Raw genomic sequence first — 14051 nt, 5'->3', positions numbered from 1 at the left:
ACTCCGACGTCTGGTTGCGCGGGGCAACGCCGTCGGCGTCGTCATACTCGCAACTCGTATTTTTAGACTGGAGAGCCACAATATTCCGCCACATCATGGCATCTCGATAGTTTTAGTGAATTATCCTATTTTTCTAATTGTACTGTTATTCCTTTTTTTCATACTGAATCAGAAATGTCTTATCATGGTTTCACTAGTTTTTAGTCAGTTATGTTGTCAAGCGAAAGCGTTTCCCATTGTGTTCAACAGATACCTCTATTTTTCTCTAAAAATAGGCCTAATTGTGCTATTTTTCTATTAAGTGTGCTACATTTATAGCTCCAGGCGTATTTATAACGTAAGTTAAAAATAGTTTCTGAATAAGTGTAACTTCATGGCAAATTAAAAATGCATTAGTTGTTCTTTAACATCCACAGAAAAATAGCCCGAATGATTTATTACTTCGATGCACCAGATGCGCTTTTGCGACATTTGCGCCTAACATAGAACTTTAAAACACTTTTCACTAGTTATTTTAAGCTTTATTCAAGAACTGTTGCCTGCTGACCTAAACACTGTCCCAGCAGAAGCCCTGGCAGTTACGGGCAATCCGGCAAACACGATCTCACCAGGAGTAAACGAACTAACTGGGTCGTTTAGCATTTTCTTCCCTAGTACTGTGAAATAAATTTGATTTTTCCAAAATAACTTTACATTTTACAAATTACATTATACAAATTAGCCTTACATCTAATCTTAGACCGCCCCTGCCATGGCTCTGGTAATGCTGCCCTCCGACCTCCCGTGGTGGGATTCGGTGAAAAAGCAGCTGAAGAAGATAGCTCAAACTAAAGATACCGTGGAAATAGTCCAAGCAATGCAAAGGATTTACGAAATGTGCAAGTAAGTCTTCCTACAGTCAGGGCCGGCCTTAGCAAGTCCGTCGCCCTGGGCTGTCGCGTTTCGAAATTTCAAAAAATATACGAAATATGCGCGTATGAAAAAAGTAAAAAAAAGTACGGGACTTAAGTACCAAATTTTTTAACAGATGGATAGATCGCAATAGACCAATAAGATAGCCTACGAGATCACCTGACCTAAATCCACGTGATTTTTATCTGTGGGGTTATATGATAAACTTGATATTTACCATTGAAATTAACAGAGTGGTAGAGTTGCCTGAACAAATAGAAAACATCGCAGAAATAATTCGAAGAAAATCTTTTCTAACAGCATGTACAGAGTCGTGGATAAGGCAAGCGACAATTTGTGTAAATGAAACCAATGGCGACAATTTCCAAGACCTTTTATAGCCAGTCTCGGAGTGTATAATAATTAAAGGTTTTATTATTTATTAAAACTTTTATTCGCGCATATTTCGGTTATTTTAGAGATTTAGAAAATATATTACATAAAGATGTTGCTTAGTTTTTGAGGTCTACCCTTTAATATTCACCCTTTATTTATCTAGTATTTTTTGCTTTTAGCGTAAGCTTAGATCCAGAAGACGATACAGTAGACCCTGACCACTTCCTGGGGTTCCTATACTTCCTACACAAAGACATGACTTGCGAAGAGAGGGGTAACTTCTTAAACAAAACACTGCCTAACATAGTAAGAAGAGCGCTTATGATAAAGGAATTAAGACCTAGAAGTGGAATACACTTTAGTTTACAACAACAAGGTAAACACACACAGCTTCCTCTCTTCCACGAACCCTCAGCAACTCCTTTTCCAACAGCTGATAGGAACGAAGTCAACTATACGCTGGCAGCTTCATTGCTAGCAAATGCCTTCTTCTCGACGTTCCCTAAGAGAACGGAAAAGACCCACCCAACACTGCAGAACTTCAATTTTGCAAATCTCTTTAAAACTTTGCAGAGCAGCAATGCCCAAAAGGCAAAATTGCGCAGCATTTTGCATTACTTCGATTGGCTGGAGGAGGACGATAACAGCTCTGGATGCTTAAGAGTGTTCAGACAAGTCAGTAATCGCACAGCTAATAACCAGAAATTGCTGTTGTAACATTCAGGTTTGCCGCAGGTTATGAATAGCAAAGAATGGTTGACTATAGACGATTGGTTAGAATGCAGTTTGCATTTGTGCCCCCTGTACATAAAGCACGAGGGCAGACTAGAACGATCGGATGTCGACCATTTACAAATCTGTTTTTCTAGTGCCAAAATAGGTGGGAACGTTTTAGGAAATAGCTGTACTCAGGTAAGGCTCATCTCAATATTCTTAGTTGTGAGGGAAGTGTTGAGGGCATTTCCAGAAGAAGCAAGAAAGGAAAGGGAACGTTAAACAAATCGACTATACGGATTTCATCGGGAATTTTAGTATAAAGTAGATACAGGGCAGGACCGGCCTTAGCAAGGCTGGCGCCCTGGGCGAAATTTTTAATCCCCACCCTCCTACACATATCTTCAATTATATCTTGACCAGCTGTGAAAGCCTTAGTCTGATAATGTTTTAGGAATCAATCTCTCTAGCAACAATGCCAGAATTATTGACTTTACTCTTAAACGTAGAAGCTTTAGAAGATAACGAGGTGATGATGATAGAGGGAGTGAGGCACATAGCGAGGATAACGGATCCAAAGCAAAAAGCTACATTGGAGAAACTGGATGAAGTTAGAAAAGTGAGTAAGAACCAAATATAGCAAACATTCAACATAAAATTTGAGGGTGCAAATAAACCACATACAGGGTTTTCCAAAAAGGTTATGCCAAAGTTAAAAAGTTTATAGGGGGCATTGCGGTGAACAATTTTTACATAGAAACTTCTAATCAAAAATAAGCCGTTTTGGCTTCAAAGTCGTTTTTGTTTAAAAAACTTCGATTTTCAACTTAAGCGACTAAATTAAAAACAAACAAAATAAACAAGGCTTTTGAAATGCGCACTTTCTGAGCTAATAGGAAACCCAGACGTCCCTGTGGAGATGCAGGACAGAGTGTTTTAGAACAAAAATAACCGGAACCAAAACGACTAGGGGTTTCTATGCAAAAATTGTTTACCGCAGTGTTCTCTATAACCTCTCTATAACCATAAGTATGGCACAACCTTTTTGGAACGCCCTATCTGGTCCCCTATTAATATGGGTTTATAATATACTACGTGACAAAAAAAGGTAAACACCCATTAAAAACCATTTTATTTTGATAATTTTTTGCATGTTGACTTATCTTAAAAAAAGAAAGAAATGATCAAAATTTCAAGTTTATCTGTTAATTTTTTTTTAGTTTCCATGGGTCGTTCCTTAAAAAAATAAAATTTTGTTTAAACATTTTTGTTCACATTTCCATCGCAACTTTTGTGAAGTGTGTTGCAATCGGTCATAATTTTTACTCATTATGCCTAGAGTGCGTAGAATTGAACAGATCCGTCAGCTTAGTGACTTTGAGAGGGGGCGGATTGTTGGGTTGCACGAAGCAGGTCTGTCGGTCAGAGAAGTGTCTAGAAGAAATAACAGAAACTTAGGAACCATAGTGCGGTGTTACCAGGCGTGGACTCAGGAAGGCCGTGGGCACAGAGCCAGAGGCACTGGGCGACTCAGAGGAACCACAGAGCGCGAAGATCGTCGATTGCGACTTTTGGCTCTTAGAGACCGATTTAGCAGCAGTCGAGCTATTGCAAATCAGTGGTTTGAAGAACATGGGAATAGGGTTGGTATGCGTACAGTATACCGCCGAATACGAAGTTTTGGCCTTTTGTCCTATCGTCTGCATTGGGTGCTGGCTCTCACTCGCGAACATCGATCTAACCGCTTACAATGGTGTAAAGAGAGGATTCAGTGGAACCAAGAATGGACTCAGGTGATCTTTAGTGATGAATCCCGCTTCTGTCTGGGGATGAACGACGGTCGGGCAAGGGTGAGAAGGCGACGGGGTGAAAGGCGAGATCCACAATTTGACAGAGAGCGTCATGTCCACCGTACTGTAGGCGTTATGGTATGGGGTGCTATCGCATATGGTAGCAGGTCACCCCTAGTTTTCATTAGATGCAACATGACTGCCCAATGCTATATCCAAGAAGTGTTGGAGCCATATGTGATTCCATATTTTCGAACTATCCCGAACGCTATTTTCCAGCAAGACAATGTTAGACCTCATGTTGCTAGGCAAACAATAACGTTCATGGATCAACATCAAATCAACCGTTTACCCTGGCCACCTCGATCGCCGGATCTGTCTCCTATTGAACATGTCTGGGACATGATTGGCCGCAGACTGTTGAATTTACAGCACCCTCCACAGACTTTAGCAGCCCTTACTCATGAAGTTCAGATTGCCTGGAATGAGATACCTCAAGAAGACATTGACAATCTTATTAGATCCGAGCCCAGGCGTATCAATGAGTGTATAAGGAACCGTGGATGCCCAACACACTATTGAAAAAAAAAATGAAGTTCTTCCTCTGATCTTGCTGAAAATGTAATCATTGAATAAGTATGTAGTACTGAACACGTACAAAAAAAATTATTAAAATAAAATTATCTTTAATGGGTGTTTACCTTTCTTTGTCACGCAGTATATTTTAACAATCCTAGAAAGCAAATCTACATAACAAAATTTCCTGTTCTTCCAGATTAGCGTATGCTGCATTGACGCAGACGACTATACAAGGCTCCCTATAGGCCAATACGAAGAAGACAATATTCTTAGGGAATTGAATAAATGCTTGTTAGGTTTCCAACAAAAAACTAATAACTCTAATGATAAAGACGTATCAAATATCAGCACTTCCTATACCTATAGTCAACGACACAGAAGGCTTTCTCCCATTGGAGAGTCAATGGGTTCAAATCAGTCTGAAGGCAATAATTCCAATGTACCGCTAATTACTCAACAATCATGTAGGTAAGAAAAATTATGAATCCATATTTCAGCAAAACTGTTTAACTCATTTTCTATTACGTTAGGGAGCTACTAATTTCTTGGGTATATGTTTCAGTACCACGAGAACAGATTCTTTAGTATCACAAAATAGTGGTAACAACAACACCACCAACAAGCTGAAAGTCAGGCTCGAGATGGAGAAAAACATGATAAACAGAAGTCCTAGTGGTGACAATTTGGTTAACAATAGAAAGGGCAGATTCATAGTTTTGGGGTCATCAGGTGAATGTCTTCCGATCACCAGGTATCCCCCTAAACCAACAAAAAATGGCTCGAGTTCCAGTTCCAGCGATTACGATTTTTTAAGTGCCAAAAGCAGCTTGGAAGACGGTAAGTCAGAAAATATTCATTCTCCCGCTTAAATTATCAACTACCCTATTTAATCAGTAAAACTCGAAAGATTGATTCCTATAGAGTTTTCTTGATCATTTTAGAAAGCGAAGATGAAAATTTCCATAAGAGATACAGCATAGATTTAGAAACGCCTGAAAGACGACATACCTTTGCTCAGCGATTGCGTGAGGCGTTAAACAAGGAGGAGGCAGCTCAGTTACCTTCAAGCTCTAGTGAAGAATCTAGTTATGCAGTTGGAATTTCTATTACTGGTTCGGGTGTGGCTGACTGTGATATAAAGTAAGTACAATTATAGATTTAAGTGCCCCATTCTCAACGCGGGATTGGATAGCAGCTAAACTATCGCAGATATCTTTTTAGTGAAGTCACTCCTAAGACTGCGACAATGCATCATGTACTTACGCATGTTTTTGTTCATTTTCTAGACAGTTCTAGGATGTATATATGTTCTGCCTTAAGGCGACATTGTGTTATAGGGTGAAACGTGGCGGCTCAACGGGGTTTGCCCTTCAAGAAGACTCATTAGACGAAGACTTTCTTCAAAACTCACTTACTAAAGAAAAGATGTGGATTGATAAATTTAAAACGAAACACAAAGCGTTAAGTAAAAAGGAGTCAAACAAGTCTTCGGAATATAGTTTTAGCACAGAGTATAGGTAATAAAATAAAAAAATATATATATAAAGATTTACTTTGATTGCTATAAGATTCATGGGTTAACGGAGGATATCTCCTTTGACCTATAAAATTGCTCATTATTGGATTACAGTAATCGTACGAAATACGTCAATTTCTTTCCAGTTCAGAACTTGAAGAAGTATATGAACAATTCTCACATTGGCTGGAAAATCCGATTTTGGAAACTGAAAAGGGCACCAAAAGAGAGTTGGATAACAGAGATCTGGCAGTGGTCAGATTTGCAGGGTCTTTGCTGAAACGAACTCTAAGTGAATCCTTTGCTGGTTAGAATTTTTAATGGTGTGAATATAAACTATTGCTTTATTTATGCGTTCAGTTGACGTTCCTATTCTACAATATCAAATTTACAAATGTTTCCAAACATTTCAAACAAAAAAAGCAAACTCGTTCATCAATTCGTACAGATAACGAACCAAAATTTTATTTAAAATGGTACAAACCCAAGATTATAATGTTACCAGGTCGGATGTATAAACTCGACGTTGAATACTCTCGAAAAAAAGAAATACATCCCTTGGGCTGATTCTGAGTGTTTCAACAGTGCTACGAATAGAAGGAGAACGTGCGAAGTTGACACTAAAGCCAAATCCAACCTTAAGTTTATAAATCCGGCTTTAGTTGCTTGTTGTCTAAAATTTCTTTGATTTCCAGAATTTTTCAGTTACTATTTTATTTTTAGGTGTCCCAGTTCCGTTGACTGAAGGTTGTGATGTAGCCTCTGACAATGTAGGAAATTTTACAACAAAGAAAAATAAACTCGTTTTGAGTGCCAAATCTCTAAGCCTAGAATTGGCCCGTCAGAAGCACCGCCTTGCTGCTCAACTAGTAAGTATCTCGTATTCTGAATGAATAGATATAGTAATGCACACAACAAGGCTTAAAACAGTATTGCCAAATACATATAGTATTTATAGCAAAAATATACATATTCTTTATTTAGGCAATACTGTTTGAAAACGTAACAATCAATTTAGACGATACATGTTTAACAGAGTTTGGATTGTCAGTCCTCTAATCCGAAGAGTGGAAATGGCGAACAAAATGCTTTAGATGAGATTAATAATAACACTAGAGAAAGTAGAGCTTGGTTTATATCATGCGTTACTGAGGCTATTATACAAACACTAGAAGAAATTGATTTCACGGCATATTTACCGTTAACTTCAAAGGTAATACCCTTGAACACCCAAGAGTGTTACCTCCCTAAAATAACTAATCCATGCCCTTACCTATACATGACAAAATTAAAAGTTAACCTACCAGAGATGGTAGGTATACCATGGAGTGAGTTTTGCTTGCAACTAACTTAAGAAAGATAGATATAACTAAAAATAGCCAAAATCGAACTTATGCTTTCAGATTGAATACCCAAGACGTTTTAATCACTAAAGTAGAGGTGTCTTGAAAAAAGACATCGAGAATGCTCTATTTCTTTAAATCGCCTGTAGTTACCGAGATGTTTTTTTCTATATAAACACCGAAATTTACCCACCCTACACATCATATTAAATTTAACACACTGTTTACCAATATAACTGCTCTTCCTGTTAGTAACTCAGTTCTTACTACTTACGTCCAACCCTCTTATATTCGTTACATTAACAATACTCTGATTTAAACTAGCTCTATAATAAAGTCTATCAAATGGCTCACCTTCAATTGCAACAACTACTCTCTAATCCCTTAAGAAATTCTTATGAGATAATAATGAATACTGTTTTAGGTATCAGCAATTGCCCAAAAGTCAACTAATGGTTTACGACCAGTAGCAACAGGAAATTGGGGTTGTGGTTCATCTCGCAAAGGGGACGTCCAACTGAAATTTGTGGTTCAGTGGATGGCGGCCAGTGTTGCAGGCCTTCCTTTCCTAATTTATTATGCTCATAAACACGAACAACTGGCCAAACTGGACACTGTCTGCAGGATACTCATTGACCGGAAATGGTCAGTAAAGGATTTAGCGGAGGCTACATTAAGATACTCGAATCGGGTACTTAGGGGGGAGGAGTTAAGCGGTACTTTATTTGAGGAGCTAATTGGGGTAGAAAAAAGCATTGAAATATGATGAAAATTGTTATGAATTAATCAATTCATTTAGGGGAAAACACTTGCATATTGCTTATATGCTTTCACTTAACGCAAAATTGTGTTTTCCTTTCATAATGAAAGATTCTTCTCCATGAAATGAGGTCGATATTTCCAGACGTAATATTTTGTACCAGAATCTAAACACACGAACGACTTTGTTAGTAATTAATTACACATGCATGAATGTACTAAAACCATGATGGGCTGAGATGCAATTGCAAAGTGCATGATGAACCGTCTTCCATTTCACGTAATATAAGTATTTATAAATGTAATAAAGTTACTTTTGTAAGCAGAAATAGCCACAGCATTATTCTTAATGGATTGTTTGTGACTGTAATAAAGGAATATTCATCTAAGTATAATAAAGAATCTTATTAGTACTCGCAATACCCACTTTTTCTCTTAATAAATACACAAATTTTTGGACCGGTGCGTCAAGACGCTTCGATTATGGTACCAAGGTTATGAAGCACGCACCACTGAAGAATTTAAAATGTGATTCATAAATATTTTTAAATTGTGGGGTTTTTTCAATTACTTGATTTGATAAAATCGTAACGAACTTACCTAAATTAAACTTGGTTTCTACTTAGCCTTCAAGGAGTAACGCACCTCCGAATACCAACAGCACGAGCATCATAACTGCCACTTTTACTTTGACAACATCCACTATCATACACAATACTAAATGAAAGTTACGTAATCTACACTTTTACACACTAAATGTTGTCTTTGAAACAAAGGAACACTCGATAATTCCGATTACTGGTTCCAGGTTAAGAACGTCTCGTTCTTCGCCTCGCTGCCATACAACTGAATCAAATACGAAACTATATCTGTGCGAAAGCATATAAAAACTTTATAATCGGCCCTTAGCCGAAGGTACGAGTCATAGGCCGAACGATAACGGCGATACAATGGATTCCAAACATGCAAAAAACTTTACAGCTGGCCTAAGGAATGTAACAATATGCGAAACGAAATAATACGGGGTGCGCTCAAAGACATAACAAAACTTTGGCAAATGATGATATTGTTCTAGAACCTTAAAAACAGAATTCAAATGAAACCTCACGCATTCTCAAGAGAAAAATACTCTTGAACTTTTGGCCGGTATACAAATAATGGAAGTTTGTACTTTTGAATAATTTTGTAAGTAAAACGCCATTCATTCCCAAAATGGGCATGTAACATCTTATATTAGAACGTAAGCGAATTATGAATGTACTTATTAGTTATAATTAATAATCACAATAGAACCTATTAAATTAAAACTTTACAAAGTGACATAAAAGTTGAATTTCACTAAATACCAGTGTATTTCACTTCTCAGCTAATGGATCTTCCATTCTGCGTGTCATAACTTCAGAAACATTACCTTCAGTGTATTAAGTCAATTTAGCATCGATAGACATGCGATTCAGTTGTGCATAGAAATAATTCGTACATACCAAATCAAAATGCTTGCTCGCCGGATATTTTGCCCATTGTGAGAAATTTCAGAGCTCAGCGAAATGGGCCAACTGAAAGGACTCTTTGTTATTTAGTTAGGAAATTTGAACAAAGTGGCTCAATTGTAGATGGGTCAATATTCGTATGCCATCAGGGTATTAGACCGGAAGTCAATAGAGTTGCGATAAGCCATAGAGTAATAGATGATCGTAAATTGGGTGTCTAGAATGCACTAAATCAGGCAAATTGAGGGAGGAAATTTAAATGATATTATTTTTAAAACATAATGGCATCGATTGTTCGACAAAGTCAAACAAAGATTAACGCATTTATGCTTTTAGTTATTACGGTATTGTATTTTAAAGTTCTGACACGCGAAGTGAATGACTCGTTATTTATGATAACAAGATTTCTTTAAAGACAACAAATAATTGAACACAGGGATAATCAAAAAGAATTGTCTTCGTCTGATTCGTAAATGTCTCATTGACAACCTCTCTGTTTCTTCTAAAAGAATATGCCTCGCATCCTCCTACCTAGACCTTGCCTTTCATAGAGAATATTGAATTTGTTGACGAATTGATTTAGATCATTGCAGCTTTTGGTTAAAGCTCCAAGATAAGTCATTAGGCCGACGTCATTACATTGCTGGAATAAAAAATAAAAATTATGTGTATCACTATCTCATCATGACTCAGAAAACCAAAACTAAACAAAAGCTTCACAGAACATCGGTAAAAAGGTAATTAGTAATCAAGGCCAGAATTGCAGTTTGAGTACTTACATTGTAAAAATCTTGTCTAAATCGAGCGCTTTGGACAACTGGCAGTCTATGACACAAAGAATAGGCTTCCCTTAAAATTTCGTGGTTTCTAGGTAATTGACCACTCTGAATAGCTTTCATATATTCTAGTACAAGGCGCACCTGAAAAAAAATATCATGTTATAGAAAAAAGGTAAAACATAGTTTACTGCCAATTACTTATGTTTTTGATAACAATAAAGCTTACTTACCCTTGAATGGAGCATTTTAATCGCGCTATGCTGAGCGGTTAAGTGCTCAGCAACCAGTGAGCTTTCACCTGAATCAGTAGAAGACATTCTTGCTACATGGTCGACGCCAATTCTTTCAGCTTCTTCAGCCGCAAGAGTATAGGTTAACGGCACAAAAAGCATGGTTGCTTCCCCACTTACTAGATCTATCACTGATTCATAGAGGGCAACTGGCAGATGCTGAAAATCATTAAGTATTTATTACCTCATGTCCCAATTTTCAGTCAAGGTCCAGTCACTTCACCAAATTCACTGACTTACATCAATATTTTTATCATGTGGGTTCAGTTTCATTACTATGGGTGACTCATTGATTTCGCATATCTGTTTATGCACTTTTATATCAGAATTATTGGGTGCATCGCCAGTAGTATACCAACCAATAAAATCCATGTCGCTGAATACTTGTTTAACTGCAAAAGAAGACAGATGAAAGATAATAAGATAACAATGTTGGAGAGATTGATAATACATAGCTTTAAGATCTTGTCAAATTCTGATTGAGAAACTATTTCTATAATCCAAATAAATACACATATACTTACATTGTTCTTCTTTCATATTGTAATAATCTCTATCAATTACAGTGTCTTCTCCAATTGTATTAACAACTAACTCAAAGGAGTTCATAATCTCAATATTCCTTCCTTTTTGCTTACCAATGAGAGCCCCAAATACTGAAAACAGATTTTATCATGACTTAGAGGATGTAAATCCTTGAAAAATATTTTGCTTCTTACAGCATATAGTTTTTTGTGAGGAGCTGCAAGGAAGCTTTAATTAAATGGCTTGAAAGTTAGATTTTAAAGACAATTAGTCAATAGTAAGGACATGGTGCTAACTTAGTAACTCAAGACTCGGTCTTTGGAAAGTAGTTTTCTGCACTTGACAGAAAACTCAAAGACTCATTCTTGGCTAAATTGTGAAAAAAGTAATTACTCACCTTGAGGAACTTGTCGCTCAGCTTGAGCCCTCACCCTAGTCCAATGTTCTGAGACATTCATAATAACGAGCGGATGTAGAGAGCAAGTAACTGAGCCGGTAGTGCCAGGAGCCATAACATTTTTAGTTGCCTCACTGGTGTCCATGGTCTGTTTGGATGCATCCGCCATTTCGTAATTTGTTGTAGATGAGACCCCGTCTGCAGATTCTATTTCCATTTTCTCCCTAGAGTCTACCAAATCACTCATGTAGTAGTATATTAATTAATCAAGAGTAATTGGCAAACAATGAATAAAACTAGAAATTTATTATAACGTATGAATGTGATTTATTTTAATTGAAAGTTGACGGGAGAAAACAAACAAATAACCTCAGTTTCGGTTCGTCTCGGAACGACAGGATAGCCTGAGATTGAAAAGTGTAACTTGAATTGTAACAGAATCGATATTGAAATCGTTATCGATCACATATCGATGCGTTGATTATCGTTCGAATGCTGCATTTATCGAGAAAAAAACTTTTATCTATCTACACAAGATTTGTGGCGCTAACCATTACGAGTCCGTCGAGAGAAGTAAAATAAAACTTCGTATGATCTTTTGTAAACATTTCTTATGTGACGACTCCGTTTGGAGTAAGTCAGTGACGTCCATACTATATTAATAATATATGAAGACACATTTATTAGTATGATATACTATAGTATGAAATAACATGGATTATGATAGGTGTTGTTAAATTTGGAAGCATAGCAATCACCAAGTCCTGACTAAGGACACCTGATGCATTATACAGTTTATTAACTATAATTCTCCAGAACCTTCAAGATATCTAACTTGTTATCTTCACATTAATCATCATCAGAATCATAATCATAGTCATCCTCTGAATTCTCCTCTATTTTCAAGTCATTGAGTTTTTTCAAAATTTCCTCGGCTCTACTTTCTTTATCGGCATCTACTGGGTCTACTCTAGATTTATTTAAAAAACGGATAAAAGTTCTACGTTTTCTCTCAGGTAGAGATTTAAGTAACTGCTTCATTTCTTCATCTAGTTGGAACTGTTCTTGTTGTGTGGGTGGTGTGTGTATGATTTCTTTTGACTGTCCACATTTTGAACACACTCCTGAAAAAAAAGGCAAACTATTTCCACCGCCATTTTAGCTTAATTTTATTGCCGATTTATATTCTAATATCAGCTCTAAAAGGAGATTAATGACTACTCACCCAATTTCTGGCCACAGGGATCACACATAATATGATAGGCCCTTTTGACTGATTTATTGTCACATTTCACACACTTTTTAGGCTGTGTAAGCGGTTTATATTTTTTATACTTAATCTTCCATTCTATAATCTCTTTACATCTCTGGCACACCTCGCTCACGCGAGTAGCATTTATCCCTTTTGTTTGTTGACTCGTGTCATGGAGATTGTTTTTAAATGCCGTTCGATTTTTGTATTTTTGCGGTCTACTTCTAGTTGCGTTTCCTTTTTGTGTACTCATAACTCAATACCTAATGCTACAACAGAGATAGATATGGGTACCGTAGTGTCTGCTGGCCAATATACATTAAATAATATTCCTTGTGCTTCATGAGTTAAACTAATATCATTTCTTAAAGTGATTTAGGAATATAGCTATTGCTACCCATCATTGATGGCACACCTCCATTAAAAATTGTTAAGAATGATCCATTTTGTGAAAAAACGGCTGTTTTATTTTCCTCAATTGCCTATTGTAAGTCATACTCAATATCTATCTTAGTATGGAGTACTATTGGGGAACCAATGTATAATCTTTTGATGCAAGAACTCTACAGAAAATACGTAAGATTTGTGGATTTTACTGTGAACAATAGCCTTGATAGTTTTTGATGGTATCTAAGACACGGCCACGTACTTCTAAAGTTGAAGGCCTTATGAGCCAGCCTCCACAATTTGTTCATTTATAAGGGAACAGTTTGAGTTATGGGCGATAATCATAATGGTTATTTGATACTTGAGTAGTTAACCTTATGACTTTATAATTGTTACTTTGCGGCGAAGCAACGACAATCGTGCTGCCATGTTTGCGCAAGTGGAAAAGAGACAATAAATCATACTTATGTCTGAGCTTAGGTTGGTAACATGTGTTTGTGACATGATTTCTAGACCCTAAAATATTTGAATTTTTAATTAAAAAGTCCAAGAAAAATGTCGGTGCTACGAGTTTATCAAAGATTATTGAAGAACCATTTTATGGTGGTCCAGGCCGCTCAGACAGGACTGCTAATGGGCACGGGAGATATAATCGCGCAAACATTAATAGAAGGAAGAACGCTTAAAACATATCAACCAAAAAGAAGTATAAAATTTACCTTATTGGGAACGATATTCGTGGTAAGTTGAATATATCCAAATAGGATAGTTTTCCGGGAAAATATTGTTAAAAACGTATTATGATTTCAAGTGATAACATATAATTTAGGTTAGGATATTTTTGACATTCGTCTTAATCGGCTGTCATTACGCATCTAGGGACTTTCAAATGCAAGTCTGCTTTGTTGGTGGATTGATTGTAGTAAATCGATAATGTAATAAA

The 14051-nt window shown here is 36.8% G+C and overlaps 4 protein-coding genes across 8 annotated transcripts in view; 2 read left to right on the top strand and 2 right to left on the bottom strand.

The window, feature by feature from the left end:
• The first annotated feature begins 67 nt into the window (after positions 1-67).
• Positions 68-8384, top strand: LOC136416000 (uncharacterized). Of its 3 annotated transcripts, XM_066400959.1 has the most exons (14): positions 69-337; positions 740-882; positions 1467-1663; positions 1721-1962; positions 2023-2199; positions 2456-2620; positions 4567-4838; positions 4933-5207; positions 5312-5510; positions 5708-5887; positions 6033-6193; positions 6610-6755; positions 6923-7099; positions 7654-8384. In XM_066400959.1, exons 2-14 carry the CDS (start codon positions 752-754, stop codon positions 7993-7995), a joined length of 2664 nt encoding a protein of 887 aa, XP_066257056.1. In that variant the 5' UTR covers positions 69-337; positions 740-751; the 3' UTR covers positions 7996-8384. The 3 variants fall into 3 exon arrangements, with proteins under 3 accessions (XP_066257051.1, XP_066257056.1, XP_066257060.1); XM_066400954.1 differs by having other exon boundaries at positions 68-337; positions 1467-1962; XM_066400963.1 differs by lacking the exon at positions 6923-7099 and having other exon boundaries at positions 1467-1962.
• Positions 8385-9198: 814 nt separating this feature from the next.
• CSN6 (COP9 signalosome subunit 6) lies at positions 9199-13953 on the bottom strand. 2 transcript variants are annotated; one of them, XM_066405967.1, is made up of 7 exons: positions 13828-13953; positions 11470-11693; positions 11072-11203; positions 10788-10939; positions 10488-10706; positions 10258-10398; positions 9199-10121 (listed from the first exon to the last, which is right to left on the bottom strand). In XM_066405967.1, the coding sequence occupies exons 2-7, from the start codon at positions 11684-11686 to the stop codon at positions 9981-9983; spliced, it is 1002 nt and encodes a 333-aa protein (XP_066262064.1). In that variant the 5' UTR covers positions 11687-11693; positions 13828-13953; the 3' UTR covers positions 9199-9980. The 2 variants fall into 2 exon arrangements, with proteins under 2 accessions (XP_066262064.1, XP_066262063.1); XM_066405966.1 differs by lacking the exon at positions 13828-13953 and having other exon boundaries at positions 11470-11787.
• LOC136419544 (uncharacterized protein C9orf85 homolog) lies at positions 12182-13959 on the bottom strand. The gene is made up of 3 exons (XM_066405968.1): positions 13828-13959; positions 12695-12990; positions 12182-12593 (listed from the first exon to the last, which is right to left on the bottom strand). Exons 2-3 carry the CDS (start codon positions 12972-12974, stop codon positions 12319-12321), a joined length of 555 nt encoding a protein of 184 aa, XP_066262065.1. The 5' UTR covers positions 12975-12990; positions 13828-13959; the 3' UTR covers positions 12182-12318.
• Positions 13573-14051, top strand: part of Mpv17 (Mitochondrial inner membrane protein MPV17) — a 48613-nt gene continuing 48134 nt past the window's right edge. For both annotated transcript variants that reach the window (XM_066405970.1, XM_066405971.1), the window contains exon 1: positions 13573-13849. In XM_066405970.1, the coding sequence (XP_066262067.1) occupies positions 13664-13849 (186 nt within the window). In that variant the 5' untranslated portion in view covers positions 13573-13663. The remainder of the gene's footprint in view (positions 13850-14051) is intronic.

This window comes from Euwallacea similis, chromosome 2 (genome assembly GCF_039881205.1).
Source record: "Euwallacea similis isolate ESF13 chromosome 2, ESF131.1, whole genome shotgun sequence".
Taxonomy (NCBI): Eukaryota; Metazoa; Arthropoda; class Insecta; order Coleoptera; family Curculionidae; genus Euwallacea; species Euwallacea similis.
Note: the sequence above shows the minus strand (reverse complement) of the source record. Positions and strands in the feature narration are given on the sequence as shown.